The 25,488-nt window shown below is 43.0% G+C and overlaps 1 protein-coding gene across 4 annotated transcripts in view; it reads right to left on the bottom strand.

Annotated features, from left to right (window-relative positions):
- CAMK2D (calcium/calmodulin dependent protein kinase II delta) overlaps positions 1 to 25,488 on the bottom strand; it is a 169,465-nt gene that overhangs the window by 88,503 nt on the left and 55,474 nt on the right. For all 4 annotated transcript variants that reach the window (XM_066631889.1, XM_066631891.1, XM_066631893.1 and 1 more), the window contains exon 3: positions 15,384 to 15,443. In XM_066631889.1, the coding sequence (XP_066487986.1) occupies positions 15,384 to 15,443 (60 nt within the window). The remainder of the gene's footprint in view (positions 1 to 15,383; positions 15,444 to 25,488) is intronic.

Below are 25,488 nucleotides of genomic sequence, written 5' to 3' on the forward strand. Positions count from 1 at the left end.
TGTTAGAGCCACTGCATCACCACATGGGGAGTTAGGGTTGATCTGCTAGGCTGAAAAGCTATACAAATTTAGCTGGGAGTAAGCTTTGATGAACGTAGTGGTGTTTACTTCTAAGTAAATATATGTAGGATTGTGTGAGATTATATTGGGGAATATACAAATGTGTATCAGAACTAACTCATTGGGTTCAGATGTAACTAACATGAGTCTTGGGTTTGTGCATTTCCCTCTCCCCTTCATTCATGGGGGGGAGGGGCGGTTGACAGAATTGTAGTTTTCACTCCAGGTTTAAAGATGATGATTTGTTTTAACCATATATTGTGAACAAGCCAGGTTCTCAAACCAAAAATGCACTCATTTCAGGCAGATTTAGAGATGTTCTACAGAAGGTGATTCACAAAAAGCACTATTTTAAAAAAACCAATCCTTGCTAAGTCAGATCTTTTATCTTTTGTGAGGCTATCAAGCAAAGGAATGATTGGCAACATCCAAGAGTCTAGAATGTTACAGGTCTACCAAAAGCCTGCAACAGAACAAACAAGGAAAAAAAACTGTAGGGGATAATATAAAATAAGTCTTTTCAAAAGATTAAAGATTGTCTTATGTGAAGTAAACATCAATTAGGAGCATTAAAACTGGCATCAGGAAACAATCCTGGAGACATGTAGAGGCTGAATCCTGAAGCAACCGACTACATGGAAGGCAATTTGAGGCAACGGTATTATTGTGAGAAACAACCCTATTTCTCATCCTTCTGTAGCCGTGGAGAGGCCTATAAGGAACTATGGAAGTTTCTTCTGAACTGACAACATTTGGTTCTTCTAAGAAGTCTAAGGTTGCAGGTCCTTCAAAGAAACAAAGCAAACCTCTATGAACTTATGAAGCTGCCTTCTACTACATCAGAACATTGTTCCATCTACTCAGAATTGTCTACTGCAGTGTTTCTTAACATTTGTTCCCCCACTGTACCAGGTCGCATGATCCACCTATTGGACGTACCACCAGAAGCAACTGGTGATGATGTCATTAGGATGATGAACTGGGAGGCCATATGCAATGTGACAAACACCAGGAAGAGGCTTAGAGTAGACAGGAGAGCTTTTTTGAGTGTGCAAAAAGTGCATGCTTTGAGAAGTGCACTGAGAAGTGTACTTCTCAGCCCTGGTTGGAAGTGCCAGGGGTTGACCAAGGACCTTCTGCATGCAAGGCATGTGTTCTACCTCTGAACTACAGCCCCTCTGAACACTTTTTTCAGCCCCTTCCTCTGCAACATCAGCACCAAAGTACATAGGACTTGAATAGTGTTGCCCACAGGAGATTACTTCCCAGGCCATTGTCAAGTAACTCATCTGTTCCTGTTTATAAAGAACTACATAATCACTTAAATACAAGGGTTCTCCAAGTGTGGGCCATAGTGCAGGATGTGGGAAAAGATGAGCCTTTTGCCTGGTCCAAAGTATTGTTCAAGTTTAGGCACCAAGGGGCAAGTGCCTGGGAAGACATGCTCAAGTTTTACATACCTAAAAGAAAAAATATGGATTCAGATAACCTGTAGATATCCTATGTGATTTCACCTTTCTATGTCAGAATTCTTCTTCTGAATGTGAACAGTTACTTTAATACAGGAGTCTCCAAACTTTTTGGCCAGAGTGCCACATCAAATATCTGACGTGGTGTGGAGGGCCAGAAAAAAAATTTAAATATAAAATTTAAATAAATAAATTAGAGATGGAACTTAGATGAGTGAACAGATGAATGAATGGGCTCATTCATTTAACCTCTCTGGCCCTCAGAACACCCTCCAGACACAATCAGAGCACAGTTCTGGTCATGTTTAGTTGAGTGGTACAGAGGCTTTCAGGGGACAAGAGGTTGGCCACGGGCTGGAAAGAGGCTTGCTGCGGGTCGCATCTGGCTCCGGGCTGGCGTTTGGAGACCCCTGCTTTAATACATGCATAAAGCTTCTTCAGGTGGAAAGTCTCTTTGACTTATATAACACTTTCATTTGATATAAATTTAAACTGTTACACTTTAAATTTAAAAATCAGTACATTAAGTATTCTGGGTAATAATTCGGTCCACTGAAATATTATACGTATTAGTATGTATATCTGCAACAAGAATAATTACACCAGAGTGTGTTATCATTGGGAGATAATTGGTTTCTTTGGGCATATAAGCCAAAAACCTAAATGCCTCCAATTCCCAGGAAGCATGGCTGCCTCACACTAACTTCCCACTTCTTCCCCCTCATTTGGAATTTTCAACTTGAGAACCTTTTATTACAGAACACACCTGTAATAAAATCCCTCAAGTTCTCTGTTAGTAGGAATATAAAATAATAGGACTATTGTTATATGCACATGGTCTACAAACCCAGTTAGGGTAACGCAACATAGTTTCTGCAGACACAGCTACAGCTTATGTCAATTTGCCTGAAGAGTTCTTAAGGACTAACAAAAGTGTTAGGATAATGATACAAGCATAAGCATATATGCAATGCTGTATATGTTTTGTCTTTCAATCAGTGTAGATTATACAAATGCATCCACTCAAATTCCAGTGTCAAATTCCTATCTTGGAAAATCACCTATTACAGTACAAAACAGATTCTTGAATTATTATTTTTTTAAACAGAGTGGACACACAAGTGGTAAAGGAATCCTTTGCTTTCTGCACAAGCAATATCCCTCCATTTCATCAGATACCAAGCAGAAAAGTACCTTTAACAATTCAACTTGCCCATGATATATACAAAGGTTAAAGCTTCTGCACAGCAGGAATTCTTTCACAGACAGAGACATTTCACACAGAGAGAACTTGCTGAGAGCCTGCTTTTCCATGAACAGGGCAGAATTTAGTCCCCGATCAAAACATGCACCATAAAGCCCTTTATCGAGTGACACTTCTCAGAGGAAGCAGACATTCTGTCAGAGACAAAGGGAAGTAAAGGACTGTAGCTATATTTGGTACTGCACTTTCAGTTATCAGTGCTGTGCAGCCAACTTCTATGCAACAATGTCAGAAACAGAGAATTTTCACTCACCCAGATAAGCAAGTGATTCTATAATCAATCAAACTGACACCTGACAGTAGGAATTTTCAATGACTTAATAAGGGTGGCACAAGGGTGACAGATATGATGTGCCCCATTGAGCTGGCATTTCTTACCAGTTGCAATTCAACAAATTCAGTTCTGCATGTTGATGCACCTATCACTGTATTATTTTCCTTTTCATAAACAGAAAATACATTATTTGTAGCATGCCTGCATTTACAGTTTTCATTCCACTAATTTACACTTTTCAGCCATTATAGCTGCATAACTCCACCCTGGAGTAAAGGTATGTCTATTTCTAAACTGAATTAGAGTTGTCAGTTTTTCTACTGGATGACTTCCAAAGTTCTTGCAGCAATTTCCTCAAAACTGGAAGTATGTATGTAAATATGTAAGTTTCAATGCCTTGCCAATACAGTTTAGTAGCTACCAAGTTGCTCATAATACAATTTCGATATTTCAGTATGACTTGATTTTCCCCCTTAATAAACTCAGTTTGTATCTGGCTAAAATTCTGGATAACACCAAAAAATGCATGACCATTCTGAAGAAGTATATATTTTAGTGGGAGAAGTTTAAGCACGTGCTTAACTTCCATTGCGATCAATGATATTAAGTACTTAATCTGGCTGGATTGTGACTATGGTCCAAAGACTCTTTACATAGTGGCATATCTAGGGTGTGGCAAGTGGAGATATCTGCCCTGGGCGCTACTTGAAGGGGGGCACTGTATGCAGATTTAACTAAATTCTACTGATAGTGCATTTCCACACTACCTCATTTCTACACCACCGTGTTTTTGTACCACCACGTTTTGTGCACTGTGTTTTTGAGACCTCCAAAAAGAGGTAAATGCCTTCAGAAAAATATCAAGATGTTTCCATATACCTGAAACAGAGGTGTTGAAATGTGGAATAAATTCATTTGGTGGGATGCACAGAACTGGATTCCCACCCCACAATCTCCCCTTCTTTGTGTAGCCTTTGGAATAAATTCACTTATGTATAGGATTGCACTGCAAATGTACTTAACTGCTGGACTGTGAGCAAAGAGTCTGTTTTGAAGCGATGATATATCACTGATTCTTCATTATCTCAGTTAAAACTTCAGATTAATCCAGAATCGAAATTTTAAACTCGCATCAGCTATTCAACAGAACATCCTATGCATATCTACTCTGAAGTAAGTCCCTTTGTGTTCTGTGGGGGTTACTTCCAGAAAAGTGTGTACTGTATACAACTGCAGCCTAAGGAATCTTATAGCAATTATTCCTTCCTATTATTGACCACAACTCCCCCCTCCCCTTAATTCTGCCATTGGCAAACCCAACTATAAACGAGTACCACCTGAATAATTCAGAAATGACTGCATGTGACTGAAGGTTTGTTTTATCACAAAACATGATGATACTCTGATTTTGGCAGTTGACAAGTCAGTGAAATTTCAGGAGGAAATTGTAATTGTTTATCTCGGCTCTAATTCTGACATATTGAACTTCAAGTTTGTGTTATCAGAACCAAAATCCCTTGAGCTTCCTAGAGCAGACTTCAAAAATGCTATCTCCTGGCTAAAATGAGTAGAAATAATAAAAATAATATTTCTGACATGGGTATGTTGCACCTTTTACATAAGGCCCAGTGAACTAATTTGGCCACATTATTGTGCCGTTCTTTGAAATCAGTGCTGGCTATTTTGGGACATTCGCAAATGAGATGATTGATTGTTTCATCCCATTTTTTGCATAAATGGCATTTACTATCATCACTGGTGCAATAATAATAATAATAATAATAATAATAATAATAATAATAATAATAATAATAATAATAGCCAAACATGCAGCCAAGTTAATTGTCAACTGCAAATCAAAGAGCATTTTCAAGAAGGATGCGTGTTGCTACAGTGTAATTTAATTAGACAGATAAACTGTGGCTTCACTTGCTTTTTCTTCTCAGGAACAGATCGATCAAAACATGATATGCTTGTGCATGGTGTGCGTGGCAGGAATACTGATCCTCCACACACATTTGTTGCACTCCAAGGTATTTGTTTTCCTAGCAGAGAATGTAGGCAAAGCATTTCCACTTAGAAACAACGTTCCCACAAAACTGTGCAGCCAAACAGCTCAAATTGGAACCCTGCACAGCTTCTGTCACAGCACTTTGGAGCTCGGCAAATCCATTAGGGCTCTCTGCAGTCCCTCCAAAAATGTCCCCAAGCAGGGGACACTGCTTAGAATGTGTGCCTGTCTTCAGCACCCACGGTTATCCTCAAAAGTATCTGCCAGTTTTAACTGGCATGACACACTCTTTATGTCCAACGTGCCCTCACAATATGGAGGGCTCCTACTCACTTGGCTCATACAAACAGCTGTAGTTTGGGGGGCCAAGAATGTTTTTTCAGCACAACAGCGGTCTGAGGAAAAACCCTAGTGTTCCTGACTCAAAATCATACTATAAAACAGCAATCTCACAGTCCACTGCATCCCAAAATTACTCGTCCAGGCACAGTACAGCAGTGGCTAAGTTTTTCCATTCCGCGCTGTAGCCTCCATTTTTCATAGCTGATCTGTGCAGAAATTCATGCCAGGCAGCCACTTCCAGTGCCCGTCGTCCCAGCAGGCTGAGCACTCCAATTTCCTGGGTGAATGGAACTTGGAATGGAAAGTTTTCACCATTGCCACATTGCACAGGTAATCTTGGTATCTCAGATCTGGCTTGTGGCCAGGCCTCTGGAGGCCCCTGCCATAGAACTCCCCTGTTGGGCCTTAGATAAGTGCCTTTTGAATCAGGGGTTAATGCCAGGAAAGCCTGAAGTCCCAGCAGGGATTAAAAGGACATTTTCTTTTCTCAATCACCACCTTCCTCTCTATGAAAAGTCCCAAGGAAGATGGAGTTTTTCAAGAAGATGATTGCAGGTTAAAAGTATAGGTGTGTGTCATTTAATGACAGGGATACTCCGATCCTCTTGTTATGCAATTAGGGGCGCAATCCAGAGCAAGCCCTGGGCTGATGCAACTCCTTTGCGTCGGCCCAGGAAGGTCACAAATGTGCCATAAAGCATGTTTGCATCTCCTCTAGAGTCGGCTGGGCCGACCCAGGGACGCGTGCCGACCCAGGGATGCACACCAGCCCACAGAGGCTGAATCCAGCCTCTGGGCCGACTCTGATGGGGAGGGTTGCATCGGCCAAGCTCGGCTGACGCAGGGGTGGGTGGGGAGGAGGTGGGAGGGAGGCATTCTGGGGTGGGGGGAGGGCGGGGGAGAGCAGTCCTGGGGGCAGGTGGGTGGCAAGCGGGAAGTGGGGCTCAGACCCGGCTGTTATGCCGGATCCCAACCCCATTCCCCAAGCAGCACGGAGCCACTCTGCTCCTGAGGCGGCGCAAGTCTGTGGAGACCCACTGGGGCTGTAGTGGCTTACCTGGTGGTAAGAGGAAGAGTTTCCCCTTGCCCCCAGTTGAGCCACTTTGGGTCCCTATCTTGGACTGGATATAGTGCAGGCCTCCTGGTCTGCCTGTTCCAGCACAAGACAGAATTGCGCTGTAGGTCGCTTAAGCAAACATTTAACACAATCTAGTGCCTTTGTGGTGTAAAGACACTCCCTGCCAGAAACACTGCACAGGCTACTGGAGTTAAATTGGCTCTTCTTTGCATTAAGAGCCTCTTTGTTGTGTAAACAGACACTATGCTGCAGGCTATGGGAGTCCTGACTGCATCATTAAGGGCGTCTTCATTGTGCTTTGACCACCATTATACATGTGGTCTGTCATTAACTGGAAGGATGTTAAATGTCACATGCCTGTACATCCTATCTGGATCCAAAAGGACATGACATAAAACAGAGGTGTCAAACCTGGTTCATACAGTGGGCTGAACAGTATTCATGGGCCCACGTGGCACAGCAATTCCTTACCTAGGGGCCATGCCCAGATATGCAGCGGCTATCTACACTTCAGAACATCTCCTGAATGAGACTGGAAGCCACTCCCAGCCAGCATTTAGGAGGTCCTCTAAGGCCCTCCAAAAGCAGGCTGGACGCTGAGCCCGCGGACAAGGGGGGCCTACTGTATCACTAACAATATGTGCATATGGAAAATTACTACAGTGAATGAGGTACTGAGAATCCTAAAACTCACAATCAGAGCTGGTGACTTAAAGCAAGTGTAGGGTTACTTTTTTACATTAGATTTCTGTACAGACCAAGAATGCAATACAAAAATAAACCCTTCAGGAACAAAAGTCAGCATCTGAGTCACCTCTTTATAGCACAAATGATCAATGGATGAAATAACAAGGACAAAAATAGTAGCACAGAGTCTGTTCCTGTAAATTACCGTTCCAATTCAATAAAGGTAAAAAGGTACTTCACCCACCAATGTGCACCGACCACGTCTCTGGACTGCTTAACAGCCAATTTGATTGCACACTGGATGCAATACATACAATTCTTGGTATCTTCGGCCAGTCAACATCTTTCAGCCTAACCAATGTCTCAGGTTATTTTGAGAGTAAAAGGATGGGGAAAAGCTAAGTACACTACCCTAAGTTCCTTGGAAAAAGAGTGACAAATAAGTACAATAAATAAATAAATTATATGGCTGTTTGCTTCATACTAAAGCAAACTGCATTAAGTATATTTACCGTCTCTTTGGGTTGTACCCAATCGTCTGCTTCAGAAGTCATATGGAATCATAGTTTTGTGCAAGGTGTACAATCCTTGAAATTACATATTTTCTAGAACTCTTTGTACATAAGGGAAAGAACTTTGAACCTCCAGTTCTTGTTTTATTTATTTATACAGGTATTTATATATCGCCTTTCTTTGGTCATCAGATTTCTCCTCAGACTTTAATCCAAGGCGGTTTACATAGGCCGTTCTAAACCCCCGTAGGGATTTTTACAATTGAATAGTTCTAGTCTTTCATAGAACTCCTCGTCCCAGCTGGATTCCTTCCCAGTCTGGCCTCTCTCTGGCCCTTCACCTCCCACGCTCCACTTGACGGCAACTCCTCTCTGCCACCAGCTGAGGGTCAGCTCATCAGTATATCAGTGTATCATCAGTTCTCGAGTACTTCCGGTTGTTTCAAACTGGCAGCCTCAGATCTTCAGGCATACAAGGCGGCAGCTCTACCAACTGAGCCAGACCTCCTGGTTAATTGAACAAACCAGAATTTGCTGTGACATCTGATCACAGCAAATTCAGCTTGTACTAACCAGGGTTTATGAACAAGTTGTGATATGAATTGGGAATCCCTGAAGCTCAGTACTGCAACTGAATATATGAAGTCACCTGGTATTCTCTCAGGCCATTGATCCATCTAGCCCAGTGGTTCCCAACCTTCACTCAAAGGTTGGGGAACCACTAAGTCCTTGAGGGGCCATTCCGGGGCGGGGGGGGAAGTGGCAACTCAGTGGCGATGGAACTTATGGGTTCGCACTGCCACTGCTGCAGTAAAAAGTGGGGGGTTCAGACGTAGCAGCAGAAACTCAGGTTTTGCAGGGTCTCCAGCCACCACCAGTGCCAGAGAAGTCCAAAAACCCCCACCCCCATTTTTTAAACTTCAGCAGCAGTGCAAACCCAAAAGTGCCATCACCACTGTCCCAAGATGACCATCGGTCGCTACTCCCCTTAAGGGGAATTCATTATTTCCAGTTGCCCTGAATGGTTGTGACCCCCACTGATTTAGCCAACTATATCCCATTTAAACAGGCAGTGGCTTTCCCAGATCTCCAATAGAGGTCTCACTCAGTCCTGCTACATGAGATCCCGTACAGTTTTGGAGATTGATTTTTGGAGTTTCAGCATGCAAAGAATTGTTCTTCCACTGAGCTACATGCCCTTCCCAAACAGTGACCTTCTTTCTCCCAGCTGTCATATACAGGCCCAGAAAAAACGGCAGCAAACATCCTCTCCTCTCTACCCCATGGCTGTTGAATACTGAGGAGGCTTATTTGGCAAAAACTGAAAATGTGATAGTAGCAAAGGGCCAGTGTCTCTTCGGTATCCACAGCATATTTAGAATGTGGACTTTGGAAAAAAAACAACATATTGGATGTGGCCTAGTTTCTAGGGAGCTGTACAGTAAAATACCCAAGTCAGGTTCTTTCAACTTATGTCACAACATTATATGTAAAGGGAGGAAGGTGAATAGGAATTCTGGGTCCATTTTAAAGGCTGCCCTGCTTGAGGGTGGATGGAACAGTTCAGCTTTCATAACCCCCTTTACGAGCCCCCCTTTTATGAGGTGGCCTCAATTTAGGTTGAGTCTACACATGCAGCAGAATGAAGTAGTTCAATGCCGAGGAGACAGGTGAAATAGAACACCTCAGAGGTCAGAGGAGAAATTGTACGTTTGAATTCACCATTCCACTAAACAACTTCTGGGAAATGCAAACACAGTACAGTATGTGGTGGACTCTGCTAGAACTGCTAACTTATATTAGCAAGGATCTGTGTTTGTTTTTGTTTTTAAGCCAGAAAGCATTCAAAGTCTATGCCCCACTTGCATATTGAAGCACTATGGTTCCTTCTACCACCTCCTTCCCACTTCATTCTCTTGCATATCCAGCCCCAGCCTCAGATCACGGGCAGCACACAAGTTTTAAATGGTCACTTGGACACTACTTGCTGAGAAGCAGCCTACTGCATGTCTGTAAGTGGGGCACCAAACAGCACTTGAGATTTTCTGCTCCAAAAGCATAGCCTTCAAAACCAGCAGGCAACTTGCCCTTCGAAGCACTCCAATGACACAGGCCCTATTGAAGTGAATTCAATGGAGTTTTTGCTGGCAGGGCATTTCAAGCACGAGGACACGAGGTGAATGAAACACATTAAGGTTTTTTTCCTCTTTTTCTTTAAATCAAAGCTGTTTTTCAAACAGAAAAGTGACAGAAGAATGTAGAATTGCCCATGGCGTTTGTAGCAGCCCTGATTTCTATGTACACGTATAGCATAAAGTCACAAGCTAACATGCTTGCTCAGAAATGCAATGGAATTGAGTTCAGTGGAACTGACTGCCAAGTGTGCACAGACTTAAGATTTCAACCTTAGTACAGGTATATCAAAATAAAGCTTGCTTTGGAAATCTTTAGTAAAAGGTAAAAGATTCATATCTGAAGAGGAACTCGTTTCGGCAGCACATACACTAAAAAACAAAAATAAAAATTGGAACCTTGCTAACTTCTTATGAGTTCTGAACCTGAAGTGAGCTCTTCCACATTTAGCATATTCTGACCTTTGTTTGCTACCATAAAGGGCTCACCTAGACACAATACTTCATTGCTTGTGGAGAACAGAAAAGAAAAAATATGGGTGGGACAATACAGTCAAACTCTGGCTTATCACACAGTACTCGGAAATGAATGCAAATGACTTGGAGGAACACCAAGGTGCCTAACACAATTTTGTAAGTTTTTTTTTTTCAGGACTAAAGAGTGTATCCAGGTTTCAGCTCCTGGGTTGCCCAGTGTGTGAACCACTGGAAATGTAGGCCAAGATCCAAAGAACCACACAGCTATTTCTGAACACAAAACAGGTAGACTTTTCCTTTTGAAACTGCAGCATGCACAAATGCTGGTGGCACATGGCAAAGTAGTTTTTGAAATGAAAGGTGTTCCAGAAGCAGCTTGTGATACAGTATGGGGGCAGGGACGGGGTGGGGTTTAGTTGTTGAAAGGAAAGAGGGTAACTTTCCAGTGGGCATGCTTGAGGCTTTGAACTTAGAGGAGCTCCTAGGATTACTGAAATATACTTTCCAAACTTCTGACATGCTAACAATGGATGATTCACTGCTATCTCCAAAATGTAAATACACCTCCCCTGCACAAATTCTTTGCAACAGAGCAGCAACAAACTAAATAAAAAATTTCTAAGTACTGAAACTCCTTCAGCTTTCATAGATGACTGCTCTTGTGTATCTGTAAGAGCCCTTGCACACACGTGGGAAGTTCTTCTGTGGAGTGGAGCATTTCTGTGGAATCTTACAATATTCAAATCGGGAAAGCAATTTTGTGAAGGACAAAAAAGGCAAAACATGCCTGAAAATAAAAAATGTGAGAGGAGCAGCAAGAAGCATAGTAGAAACAGTCCAGGGTTTGGCTTTCTTTCAGATTTTTATATGGCTTCTGACAACCGATAACCTGCACATTACTTGAAGGGAGATTGGGATGCATGAAATAGGGAACATAAGTTATGGCTGGAGGGCTCATATCTGAATACAACGTTACTCAAGATGACAGTAAATGAATGCCATCTCCATTTTAGAGTACAATGGACTGCAGAGGTCATTTCTCAGTGAAAGAAGCTATTACTATTCCTCAGATACGCTTTTAAGAAACATCTTTAGCTGCTTTAGTTTAAGTCATTTTGTCAAAATAGTAGCTAGCATGCCAGCACATTTTCTTCAGTCAATGCCATCTTTATTATCAGTAACTAGAAAACTGTGGCAAACTGTTGCTTAGATAGGACAAACCAAGGGATCAATTCTATCCAACTTTCCAGTGCCAATGCAGTCATGCCAACAGTGTATGCACTGCATCCTGTGGCGTTGGGGCAGTGAGGGAGGCCTTCTTGAGGTAAGGGAATTTTTGCTGCATCAGTGCTGGTAAGTAGGATACAACTGGACCCTAAAACAATTTAAATGTAGGCAAAGGATATAGAAAACAGCATGAACATTCCCTGAAAATGTTTGCTTTGTGTACCCTTATTACTACTTTTGTGTTGTGCATTTCATTTCATGCATAGCTATACAACTGTAATGGTTTCCTGTTCCTCATCTGTCCTAGTCAACAATGCATGTCCTTCCTAGCTGAAAATTACTGGTACCATTGCTCTCTTCTAAATATTCAATTAAGGGCGCAATCCTAACCTGTGCTGGAGCAGGCAAGCCAGGAAGCTTGCGCTGCATCCAACACAGGTTTGTTGGCTGCAGCGGCTCAGCCACGGGCAAGGGAAGCTCTTCCTCTTACCTGTGGGTAAGGGCTGCGTGCCCCAATGGGTCTCCTCGGACCTGCGCCACCTTGGCAGGTAGCGCAAGTCCGAGGAGGACGGAGTGGCTGGAAGCCGCTCCATTCACCCCAGGGACAGGGGTTGGGATCTGGCATCTGCCAGGTCGCAGCCCCGCCCCCGGGTCCCAGAGCGCCTGCCCATGGGTCTGCCCTCCCCCCACCCAGAAACACGCCCCTCCCGCCCCCTCCCCATGCCCCCCATGCCTACCTTTGCTGCTTGTGTCGGCGCTCTTGCGCCGACACAAGTGGCAGCATGGGAGCCACGGCAGAGTCTTCTGCCTCTGTCCGCGCATTTGAATGTGCCAACATGGCTCCTGGCTAAGGCGGCGCAAACGTGCTTTACAATACCTTCGGGGCTCCTATACTGGCATAAGGATTGCACCCTAACTTGCACCTAACTTGAAGTATGTACGTTAGTAAAAAAAATTTTTTTAAAAAAAGGCAAGAAAAAACTAAGTAGATCAGTAGAACATTTGATCTTATAGTACTTGGGGCTGTAATTCCAGAAAACAGGTATTACACCAATAGTACTAAGACAGCTGGAACTGTGCTTAGAAGTCATATGGAAATGTTTAACTCTCCGGAAGTCTGAGAAGGACTGGTATATGCTTCCAGGGGTAAGGACTGGGATGAGGAGGGTGTCCTGACGGTGCTGCAAGCAATCGCAGCACAGCAGACACCCATAAGCATTTCAACGTACCTGGGGGGACTGTGCAGCCTCCCAGAAAGTCCTAGAAGGTCGCAACCCCCACTGCGAGTCTCTATTCTGTAGCAGCGGGCTCCAATCTGCAGTCAAAGCCCACTTCCAGTGTCAGAAACTCCAAGCTCCAGAGCTCCAACTGCAAACCGGAAGTGAACTCTGACTGCAGATTGGAGCCCATGCTGCAGAGGGGAGGCTTGCAGAGGGAGCTGAGAGCCTCCAGGACCCTCTGGGAGGCTGCACAGTTCCCCCCCCCAGGTACGTTGAAATGCTTCTGGGTGCCCATGGCGCCGCGATCGCTGCAGCGCTGCCAGGACACCCATTTCTAGGTCACTCCCCTTAAGGGGAATGTGACCCTTTTACGTTTCAATGGTGGGTCGCAACCCACCATTGAACACCACTGCGCTCATGTGTTATCAGTTTGCTTCAATAGATTTGTGTACATCTGAATACATAAAAATGTAAAGCATGTAGGATAACAGACAAAGTATTGAGGCACATGGATTTATTCTGATGAACACAGAATGGAACACAGGTACTTAAGGCATTTTACCTTACAATCCCGACACTGGAAATTTGAAGAAAAAGAAGAAATTACAGTTGCCTGTATCTTGTAGAGTGCAAGCCATGGAAAAATTGTTCAGTCTACTCAGGTGTCAAGACATTTTACTGCTACTAGTTACTGTGATATACGTTACACTTTCTACAGATTACACTTTTGCATAAAAGCTAAAACTTGCATAACCACCTTAATAATCAAAGAGATCCCACAGGGTGTCAGTCATTATCAAAGGAAACAAAGTGCTCAAACCAAAATTGAAATTGCAGTCTCCATAACAAGAAAGGTAAAAGTGTGTTAGTGCTATGTATTTACTAATCCAACACAGAAAATTAAGCATGCTCCAAAGAGGAAGCAGGCCAAAAAATTAAAAACTTTGGAAAAGGCTTTTATAATTAAGGCTTTTCTAAGTTACACAGTCCTTCATTAATGCTATCACTACCTATTTTGGAGAACATAATTATCCCATTTAGTTCATTAAGGCTGCAGTCATAACCACACTTTCCTGAGAGTGAGCTCCACTGAACAAAATAGGGCTTACTTCTGAGTAGACCTGGTTAGGATTGTACCCTAATACACACAAGAACAACCACCCTTTACTGAAACAAAAATAGGAATAAATATAGAAAGTTGCCTACTACTGAGTCAGTCCATCCAGCTCAGAAATGACCCATGATTCACCTAGCTGAGAGGCAATTAAACTGACAGGCAACAGTTCTCCAGAACTGTAGACGGGGTCTGTCACAGTCTTACCTTGAAATGCCTGGGCCTTCTGCATAGAAAGCATGTGCTCTACCACTAAGCCAGGGGTGCCCAAACCCTGGCCCTGGGTCACTTTTGGCCCTAAAGGACTCCCAATTCAGCCCTCAGAGAGGCTCCAGTCTCCAATGAATCGCTGGCCCTTCAGAGACTTGTAGAGTCTGCGCTGGCCCAATGCAACCGATCTCAGCGTGATGGCCAACTGTTCAACCTCTTGCGTGAGCTGTGGGATGAGGGCTCCCTCCACTGTTTCACACCTGTGATGCAGCAGCGGCAGCAAAGGAAAGGCTGGCCTTGCTTTGTGTAAGCTTGAGCTATTGTAAGACTGTCGTTCATTCATATAAGTCCCATCTCTAATATATTAGTTTATGTAAATTTATTCAAATTTGAAATGTAAATTAATTCTTTTTTTTCCCCCAGCCCCCAGTGTAGTGTCAGAGAGATGATGTGGTCCTCCTGCCAAAAAGTTTGGACACCCCTGCACTAAGCTACGGATCCTCCCTCAAGGCAGATATCCTTCTCCCTCAAAGCAGATGCAATAGCTAATTTCAATAAAGTTTGCATAATTTTGTATCTTACTCCGTGTATGCTACACATCAGCAAATCACTGCACTCAAACTGTTGAAGTGTACACCACAGGCTCAATGTCTACATTCATAAACGTTTATAATGACGCAAACCAAAATTAAAACCTCAAACAAGTATCCTTCCTAGGGCCAAGACAACAGTGAGAACATTTTGTGTCTATACAGCAAAAGTATGACTCACTATAAATACTTCAGCTAGTTTCACCCAGTTGCACTGAGCGTTTTGCACACATATGTCACTGAGTTATCTGTCAGTAAAGGCATTACTACTGTATTTTCAAACCTGTTTTAACAGACACCTCAGTCCTGGCAAGAAACATGAGCAACCCTGGCAACACCTAAACTAGCTTTGGTAATGCTTCCTTTCTTCTTTTCACTTCAAATACCAAATACAGATGGCATGAAGAAGGTACTTTAATTTTAGTATTCCACACTATTTGGCTTGAAAAAGACTTCTCATTTTCTCTGCTTTCTGTATAGTATCTCCTGAGGAAAAAATGAGTATGCAGATATGCAAGACTTGCATTTTTAAATACATGCCGAGACTCCTGCACTTGTTAGAAGCTTTCATTGTCTTATACTGGTATTTTGTCAGACCAATACAAACACTGTTTAGCTCTATGGTTGTTCTTTTTCTGAAATGAACCTAGTGACAACTTTCCTATAACAAATCTTTAAATGGTGGCATACCGTCTACTGACATAAGACATTCTTACCAATATTAGGGTGCTTCAAAAGGCGACAGATTCTAGCTTCTCTTTCCAATTTCTGGTGATCTGTAAGGAATAAAATCAATAATTTTAGTAGGAGTAACCATATTTGGTTTTCTTTTATTTCATAAGAAAAAAAGAAGTAAAAACAGTGAACTAAGGTGCTAGAATGTTTAGCTTCTTATGCATAATTGAAATATTCTATATTCAAACCATGTGCTGTTTTAGAAAAATCTATCCTCTCCGAGTCAAATCCACTATATGTCAGCTTCAAATGATAAAAAAACTATAGACTCCTGACACTATTTTGCTGCAATAGTGCCACACTTGAAGTCTCAACCACTATAATTATTTTTTAAAATAACAACCATGAATATTGGTGTGATTACTTCAGCACCGATTATGGCCCAATGCAGATGTCACAACAAAACATGGTTTGCTGTGAAAGAATAAGCAGTCATGAGTCTTGAGTTCATACACTTCCTCCCCTCCTCTTTTACTAGTGATGGAAGGAGATTGCAAGCTTCAAGTCTGCGGTTTGTAATAAGCCACAGTTTCCCATTATGGTAGAATGTGGGAAACTGATGTTTACACAAATCACAGTTTCCCAATTTTGACTCATGTTTGTTCACCAACTGCAGTTTATACACCCTATGGCAGTGATTTTCAATCTTTTTCATCTCAAGAAACACTGGCGCTAGAGTTGTAAAGGCACATCATCAGTTGTTTTTTTTTTTTACAATTGGCAAGGCACATCACAGTACTGGTGGGGGCTCACATCACCTAATGGCTCTACTAACAACTGACCCTGCCCCACATTCCTGCAGTACCCTGGCAGACTATTCGCAGCACACCAGTGTGCAGTGGCGCAGTGGTTGAAAATTGCTGCTCCATGATTTCCCTATACTTGGATGGAATGGGAAATTTATTGTTTGTTACAAACCACAAATAAAAGCTCCAATTTCCTCTCTGATATAAGCCAGGGCTTTTACTAACCATTTTCTTCCAGCAGAACTTTATTTCTAGTAATAACTCCTACCTAATGCATACAAATACACACAGTGCTTGAGAGGAGAGGATTGGGATTGGAGTGATGAAGAACTACCACAAAAATACATATCAAATATTTTCAGGGCCAAGGTCAAGATGTATTACTAACAATAGTCTTTGAATATCATCTGTCAGACTATACCAGTATAGATTTGTTTTGTTAAGAACTTAACATTTAAAGTGCATTAATCTTCTGAGGTTAAAAAGAAACCCAAAAGTTGAAGTCAGCCTGCACGCCAATACGGGCTCCTGAAATCAAGCCAGCTTGGAGCGCAACCAAGCCGAGTATATTATAACAAGCAAAACAAAGGCCTCAAAGAGTGCTGCAATTACTTGTGATTGAGCGAATAATTTTCAAGTGAATTATTTTCTTAACTTTAGCCTAATTTTCTGCTTGCCTGAGAATAGCTCATGATTTCCTCTGAGTCATCCATTATTAAGCAACCATTCCATTCTCAGTGGCAAATGAGGAGGCGGTAAGATCACCTTGCAAGAGGCACTGGGTCAGTCACGGCTGCACACAGAGAATGGCACTTCATGCCAAGTGTGCACAGGTAGTCAAGTCAGGCAGGAAAACTCAGGCATCTCTGCCATTTTAACTATTCCATAGTCAGATGTTTTAAAAAGCTGAGTTCCACACAGCAGCTAGCTTTTGGGGGCCAAACAAGACCATAGACTTCAACGAGACAAAGACTTCAACAATTCCTTACTCAGTTTTTTCTTACCCTTTTGCAAACACATCTGACTGGGGGGATAGGGGTAAGCTGATAAACTCTTTCCCCTTGTTACTTGTTGCCTCAAAATCCCCTTCCCCAAGCTACTTTTATACGCATTTGTCCATCCTCTGCCCCAATTTGTAGCTTGCTCAGTCGGTTTTTGGTTAGAAAAACAGGGAAAAGAATCACAGAACTGTATTGGTGCAGGATACAATTTTCTCCTAAGGGTAAAATCCTAGAATGCAGTTGGGCTGGTGCAACTTTGGAGGCAGTTCGGCCAGTGCAATGGACTTGTGCCAGCCACCCTATGCAGTTGTGGGCTACAGAGAAAGTGAGTTTGCAACAGCTGAACTTGGCTGACACAGGGGTCTGGGGACAGAAGGGAGAAGGTGGGGGGAGAGCGTTCCCGGGGAGAGCAGGCGAGGAGCAGAAGGCGAGTCCAAGATCCAGTGGTTATGCCAAATCCTGGCTCCCGTTCCTGAGCAGCACAAAATCCGGTCTACTTGGATCTGCACCACCTCCAGAGGTGGCTCAGATCTGAGTGGATCCATTTGGGCCCATATAGAGCAACATAGGGGAGAGTTTTCCCCTTGCCTTGGGTTGCGCTGATTCTGGCCTCAAACTTGTGCTGGACACAGTGCAGGCCTTCTGGCCTGCCTGCTCCAGCACAAGTTAGGATTGCCCTGCACATGTCTTGACTACTTCATACCCTCTTTCTACTTAACTACTTTCTCTACCCTCAAAAGCGAACCTAAACAGAAAAATCTTGTGGTGTTTCCAATAAGTATGAAGCCTTCAAGTTCAGTAATTTCAAAGAGGGAGTTCCACAGTTGTACTGCAACCATGGGTGAACAGCTCTCTTGCTTTGTAAAACATGGCACATTCAGTTGTCCTGCACAATTTCTGATTGGACACCATGGAAAGCATAACAATTCTGTAAGATCTGAGCAATTTTGGGAATCAGTACAACTTACTCTTAGTCTTGCTTCTCATAGAAAGTAAGCAATTTAATAGCAATTTAATGTCACTTTAATGTAAGCAATTTAATGTTACTCTTCAAGACATGTTGACATATAAAACAGCCTGATGAAGCAGTGTGGTTTCTTGTGTTTCTGTAGCCACCACTTTGTCTTAACAAATCAACAGTCTTATGTAGTACTGAGAAGCAAATGTTTGCATAACTCAGGGGTGTCAAAAATAAGGCCCGGGGGCCAGATGCGGCCCTCGAAAGCTTTTTATCCGGTCCTTAGGCTCTCAGCTCCTGTACAGTACTGAGGTGTTACTGCTGAAAGGGCAGTCCACAAGAAAATTGGGCTGTCCCTTATCTTGACATATGATCAAGATTTGCATGTTTTCTCTTCTATCATTTGCAGCTAAGTGAGAAAAAATGTGGGTTTTTATTTATTTATTATGACCTGTTTAATATCACTTTCGGCCCTCAGCAGACTGGATGAATGCTATTCGGCCCTCTGCATGAAATGAGTTTGACACCCCTGGCATAACTACATCACATGATGCAATTCGCTCAGACTGCCACCTTATGCACATTTTCCTGGGAATAAGTTCTATTGAACATAGTAGAACTATTGAGTGCATTACTTCTGCACCAGTCCTTACAATGAATTACAAAATCACATGCTGACCATATTTCCATCACGTGTCAGTTATTAGAGATTAAGGGCCAAATCCTATCCAGTTTTCCAGAGTTGGTGCAGCCATGCCAACGGGGCATGCGCTGCATCCTTTGGTAGGGAGGCAGTCACAGAGGCCTGCTCAATGTTAGGGAACATTTGTTCCCTTATCTCTGGGCCGCATTGTGGCTGCACCAGTGCTGGAAAGTTGGATGGGATGGGCCGTAACCCTTTTTATCACCACCCATTAATTTTATTCACTTGTTTTGTGATCATAATATCACTAAAATAATTTTGCGAATCAGTTTTTGAGGACAAGATGGCCACGTCAGAGTTGAGGGTTTTTTGCTTTGGAGAGGACAGAAGCTGAGTTTAAAGCTGAATGCTTGAAATTCAGTTTTCCCTTCTCCCATTACCTAGAACTAACATGCATTCCCCAGCGTGCTCTCCCTTTACCCATGGATTCATCCTTCAGGACCAAAGCAGAAAGTTGGGTAGAACCACAGGTACTTTTAGGCACAGATCACAAAATCAATTGCTTGGAACATCAAAGCCTTCAGATTATAGAAAGTATGAAACAAAATGGGTATTATATGGAATTAAAGTTTAACACTATGATCTATAATCTGCTATACATATTAAAGTGTGTGCCAGATTTGAACGCTGAGATTACTGTCATTGCTTCCATCTACACCAGGGGTGCTCACACTTTTTTGGCTCGAGAGCTACTTTGAAACCCAGCAAGGCCCGGAGATCTACCAGAGTTTTTTTTTACAATGTTCGCGCCATCATAACATATAACATTTATGTGTACAATGTATGTTGGTGTACCTTGAACCCCACTGAGTATAACAGGACTTACTCCTGAGTAGACATGCCTAGGACTAGGCTGTGAGACTGCAATCCTAGCCACACTTACCTGGGAGTAAGCCCCATTGAGTACAATGGGCCTTACTCCCGGCGTTTCCTCCCAGAGGCACCTGAAGGGGGGGGGTCGGCACTCCGCGATCTACTCATTTTGCCTCGCGATCTACCGGTAGATCACGATCCACCTATTGAGCACCCCTGATCTACACATATTTCAAGACAGAAATACAATATGTATGTTTAGAAGGCAAAACGTTCATAATTGTACTTTTAAAATTTGAAATGCAATCACAACCCACACAGCCAACTCCAAAACTGTTTCTGAAACGTCCTTCAGTTTCAGAAATAGTTTGCCATGATAAGGCATGAGAGTCCAAAGTCCCTTTAGGAACTTGCATGACTCTTGGGATTCTGGCCCAAAAATTTTTTAAAGTGTATCACAGTGGTTCCCAAACCTTTTCTGACTGGCAGCTCCTATAGGCTACAACTGTATAGGCTACAATCCTATACACTGTGAAGGCAGCAAGTTTTTTGTGAAGATTCTATGGCTCCCCTGGCTGGTGTCCATGGCTTCCCAGGGAGCCACGCGTCACAGTTTGGGAACCACAGGGGTATCTGATACTGTGCAATGCAATTGATTGTAGACTGGTGAACCACAGAAGAGGTGACATACGCACCCACAGGCATTCTTGCTTCTTTACAAAGGCTGTGAAGACTTCAAATGCTATCCACATTATGCTGAAGTCCATAGCGAGATTCTTGAATTGAGTGACACTGAATTAACTGCACATTCCTTTATGGCTATACTAAATTCTACAGAACATCATCAATCGATCTATAAAATTATTAGCATGCACAGTATCTCCTTCCAGAGCAAGGAGTCCTTGCATCAAAGGAAGAGTTCTTGCTCCAAAGTAAGCAAGGATCACAATTTTCAAGTCTAGACAGAGCAACTGCCATCAAATCCAACTACCTTAAATTTTTCTCTTTTGAAGATGATACACTTCTCAACATAACATTTTTAGACTTCGATTATTTGAGAATTCAGAAGCAGCTTGTTTATTCACATCACAATTCTTAAGACTTTCTGTCCAGAAATCTGCTCAAATTGTTTCAAATGGAAAGAACAGACCCTCTGATCCCATCCATCCAACCTTCTCTAAAAGGACAAAGCTGCAGAACATTTGTTCTTGGTCTTCTCACAAACAACATCCTTTCCCAAACCAAATACTTTCGTAAACATCACCTTCTCCTAGGGAAACTTTTGAAACTGTCTTCTTTCTTCTTTCTCAGGGGAGGTGCTTCTGACTAAAATGGAAGGCACTGTTCTAATATATTAACTACCACTGACGTTTAAAAAAAATGTGTTTTCCTCCTCAGCAGAGACCAATCTTCCTAATGTTTCCTCTTTCTAAGTACTTGTCAGGTACCCATTATTGCCAGAACAACTTTCCCATAGATATTACAAAGCATAATGGATGCTTCTATGCAATAAAAGGATGCCACAACAAGAGCCAATTTTCTCTAATGGTTCATTGGATGAAAGCATCAACAGACCCCAAATTAGGGCACACAGTGTGCCTCAAGTTATTTTTGTGCGTGGGCACTGCACTGGAGGTTTCTATTGAAACAGTCTTTTGAATGTAAGCAAAATGTATTCAAGTAGCCTGAGATGTTTTGCAATCACTGAATAAAGAACTAACCAAAAATGCTACCTGTTCACTTTAACAATTCACCATAAAAGCATAAAGAATTTTCTTTTTAAGAGATAATTTTGCACTCAGTCAAAGATTCCAAAACAAAAATGAGACAGACCATGTTACTGAGCCACTGAGTGCTTTTCTAGACCCCCTTTTATTTAGCTCTCTTGAGAGCTGTGTGCCTGACAGAGACAGAACCTGTATTAATCTAAAGAATAGTATGATATCGGTGACAAATATATTTCTTATTTTTAGTATAATAATTTCCCTATAACACCTGGTGTACAAAGGTATTGGCCATCCCCATTCGAGTCATCTTTACTACCGCCTTATCTCAAATTTCCTGACAGGGAACTGAGGCAATGAAGTCCAAAGCTCAAAGTTATCCATTCTGCCATTAAGAACATAAGAACATAAGAACAGCCCCACTGGATCAGGCCATAGGCCCATCTAGTCCAGCTTCCTGTATCTCACAGCGGCCCACCAAATGCCCCAGGGAGCACACCAGATAACAAGAGACCTCATCCTGGTGCTCTCCCCTACATCTGGCATTCTGACTTAACCCATTCCTAAAATCAGGAGGTTGCGCATACACATCATGGCTTGTACCCCATAATGGATTTTTCCTCCAGAAACTCGTCCAATCCCCTTTTAAAGGCGTCTAGGCTAGACGCCAGCACCACATCCTGTGGCAAGGAGTTCCACAGACCGACCACGCGCTGAGTAAAGAAATATTTTCTTTTGTCTGTCCTAACCCGCCCAACACTCAATTTTAGTGGATGTCCCCTGGTTCTGGTATTATGTGAGAGTGTAAAGAGCATCTCCCTATCCACTCTGTCCATCCCCTGCATAATTTTGTATGTCTCAATCATGTCCCCCCTCAAGCGTCTCTTTTCTAGGCTGAAGAGGCCCAAACGCCGTAGCCTTTCCTCATAAGGAAGGTGCCCCAGCCCAGTAATCATCTTAGTCGCTCTCTTTTGCACCTTTTCCATTTCCACTATGTCTTTTTTGAGATGCGGCGACCAGAACTGGACACAATACTCCAGGTGTGGCCTTACCATCGATTTGTACAACGGCATTATAATACTAACCGTTTTGTTCTCAATACCCTTCCTAATGATCCCAAGCATAGAATTGGCCTTCTTCACTGCTGCCGCACATTGGGTCGACACTTTCATCGACCTGTCCACCACCACCCCAAGATCTCTCTCCTGATCTGTCACAGACAGCTCAGAACCCATCAGCCTATATCTAAAGTTTTGATTTTTTGCCCCAATGTGCATGACTTTACACTTACTGACATTGAAGAGCATCTGCCATTTTGCTGCCCATTCTGCCAGTCTGGAGAGATCCTTCTGGAGCTCCTCACAATCACTTCTGGTCTTTACCACTCGGAAAAGTTTGGTGTCGTCTGCAAACTTAGCCACTTCACTGCTCAACCCTGTCTCCAGGTCATTTATGAAGAGGTTGAAAAGCACCGGTCCCAGGACAGATCCTTGGGGCACACCACTTTTCACCTCTCTCCATTGTGAAAATTGCCCATTGACACCCACTCTCTGCTTCCTGGCCTCCAACCAGTTCTCAATCCACGAGAGGACCTGTCCTCTAATTCCCTGACTGTGGAGTTTTTTCAGTAGCCTTTGGTGAGGGACCGTGTCAAACGCCTTCTGAAAGTCCAGATATATAATGTCCACGGGTTCTCCCGCATCCACATGCCTGTTGACCTTTTCAAAGAATTCTATAAGGTTTGTGAGGCAAGACTTACCCTTACAGAAGCCATGCTGACTCTCCCTCAGCAAGGCCTGTTCGTCTATGTGTTTTGAGATCCTATCTTTGATGAGGCATTCCACCATCTTACCCGGTATAGATGTTAGGCTGACCGGCCTATAGTTTCCCGGGTCCCCCCTCTTTCCCTTTTTAAAAATAGGCGTGACATTTGCTATCCTCCAATCTTCTGGTACCGTGGCCGTTTTGAGGGACAAGTTGCATACCTTAGTCAAGAGATCTGCAACTTCATTCTTCAATTCCTTAATAACCCTTGGGTGTATGCCATCAGGGCCCGGTGACTTATTGATCTTTAATTTATCAATGAGGTCTGAAACATCTTCTCTTTTAACCTCTATCTGACTTAACTCCTCGGTTAGGAGGGGTCGTTCGGGCAGCGGTATCTGCCCGAGGTCTTCTGCCGTGAAGACAGATGCAAAGAACTCATTTAATTTCTCTGCCATCTCTAAGTCTCCTTTTATCTCCCCTTTCCCTCCCTCACCATCCAGAGGGCCAACCGCTTCTCTGGCGGGTTTCCTGCTTCTAACATATTTGAAGAAGCTTTTATTATTCCCCTTAATGTTGCTGGCCATGCGTTCCTCATAGTCTCGCTTGGCCTCCCCTATCACCTTCTTACATTTCTTTTGCCACAGTTTATGTTCCTTTTTATTCTCTTCATTAGGGCAAGACTTCCATTTACGGAAGGAAGCTTCCTTGCCCTTCACAGCCTCTCTAACTTGGCTGGTTAGCCATGCGGGCACTCTCCTGGATTTAGTGGAACCCTTCTTTCTTTGCGGTATACACCTCTGCTGGGCCTCTATTACTGTTGTTTTAAGCAGCCTCCATGCACTCTGGAGAGACTGGACTCTTTTTACCCTCCCTTTCAACCTCCTTCTAACCAGCCTCCTCATTTGAGGGAAGTCCGCCCATCGGAAGTCAAGGGTTTTTGTTAGAGATTTGCCTGGTATTCTTCCCCCAACGTGCACGTCAAAACGGATCGCAGCATGATCACTGTTCCCCAATGGCTCAGTAACGTTTACATCTCTAACCAGGTCCTGCGTACCGCACAAAATTAAATCCAGAGTCACCTGTCCTCTGGTGGGCTCCGTGACTAGCTGATCTAAGCCACAGTCATTTAGCACGTCAAGAAATCCGGTTTCCTTATTGTGACCAGAACACAAATTGACCCAGTCAATATGAGGATAATTGAAGTCCCCCATGATTACAACCCTGTCCTTCCTTGTCACCTCCCTGATCTGTTTCCTCATTTCAAGGTCCCCATCAGATTTCTGGTCTGGAGGACGATAGCACACCCCCAGTATTACATCGCTGCACAAGCCTGGTAATTTAACCCACAGAGATTCTATGGTGGAGTCAAACCCACCTTCAATCTCTACTTTGCTGGATTCTATCCCTTCCTTAACATAAAGGGCCACCCCACCTCCAACACGCCCCTGCCTGTCCCTCCTGTAGAGTTTATAGCCCGGGATTGCGGTATCCCACTGATTCTCCGCATTCCACCAGGTTTCCGTTATGCCCACTATGTCAATTAGTATTACTTAGTAATTAGTATTACTAAGGAAAATATATATATATACAGTTTTCAACAAAAATGTTCAAAGAGGTTTAGAGCAAAATAAACAAATGAGTCCCTGTCCCACACATAAGGGCTCACAATCTAAAAAGATGGAGAAGAAATACCAGCAAACAGTCACTCAAGAAGTCACTAAATTGGGTTGATCAGGGATTTGTCATACAGCTCCTCCAAGTGAAGCTAGTACTCTCTGCTGGGACATACCAACCTTCATCTACTAAAAGAAAGTTATCAAGAGACTAACGTATGAGTTGTAATTAACAAGAGGTCAACAATGGGGATGATTCTATACCTATGCAAAACACCAAGTCACAAGGAGAATTCACTCAAAAAGACAACACACAAGATGCACCCACTCCACCAGAGGACAGAAATGCAGAAGGCACATGACACTTCAGCATCCATGAAACATACTGGCCAATAGCAGCTTTCCATTTATTGCTGAAAGTTCAGGCTATGTGAAGCACTAATCTGCCTACTATCTCTATGGGAGGCAAGCAAGGCAGGATGCAACATTTGGGTCATTTGCTGCTTCCCCAAACAAACACGGACCAGCCCAGCCAAAAGCAGCATGAGAAATACAGAAGTGTCATGAAACTTGTATCTACTATTAAGTAGCTGACAAGAAAAAGACAACTTTTCATTACTCCATATTAAAAGACATGAACCAATAAAGAAGAACTAGATAACGTTACCCCAGTGGTATCTTCATTATTCTCAGTTAAGAGCACCCTCTTTTAAATGCCCTCTCCTTTTGCCTCTCTGATAGGTTTAATTACAGTTTCCAGT

This window comes from Tiliqua scincoides, chromosome 6 (assembly GCF_035046505.1).
Source record: "Tiliqua scincoides isolate rTilSci1 chromosome 6, rTilSci1.hap2, whole genome shotgun sequence".
In the NCBI taxonomy this organism is placed as follows: Eukaryota; Metazoa; Chordata; class Lepidosauria; order Squamata; family Scincidae; genus Tiliqua; species Tiliqua scincoides.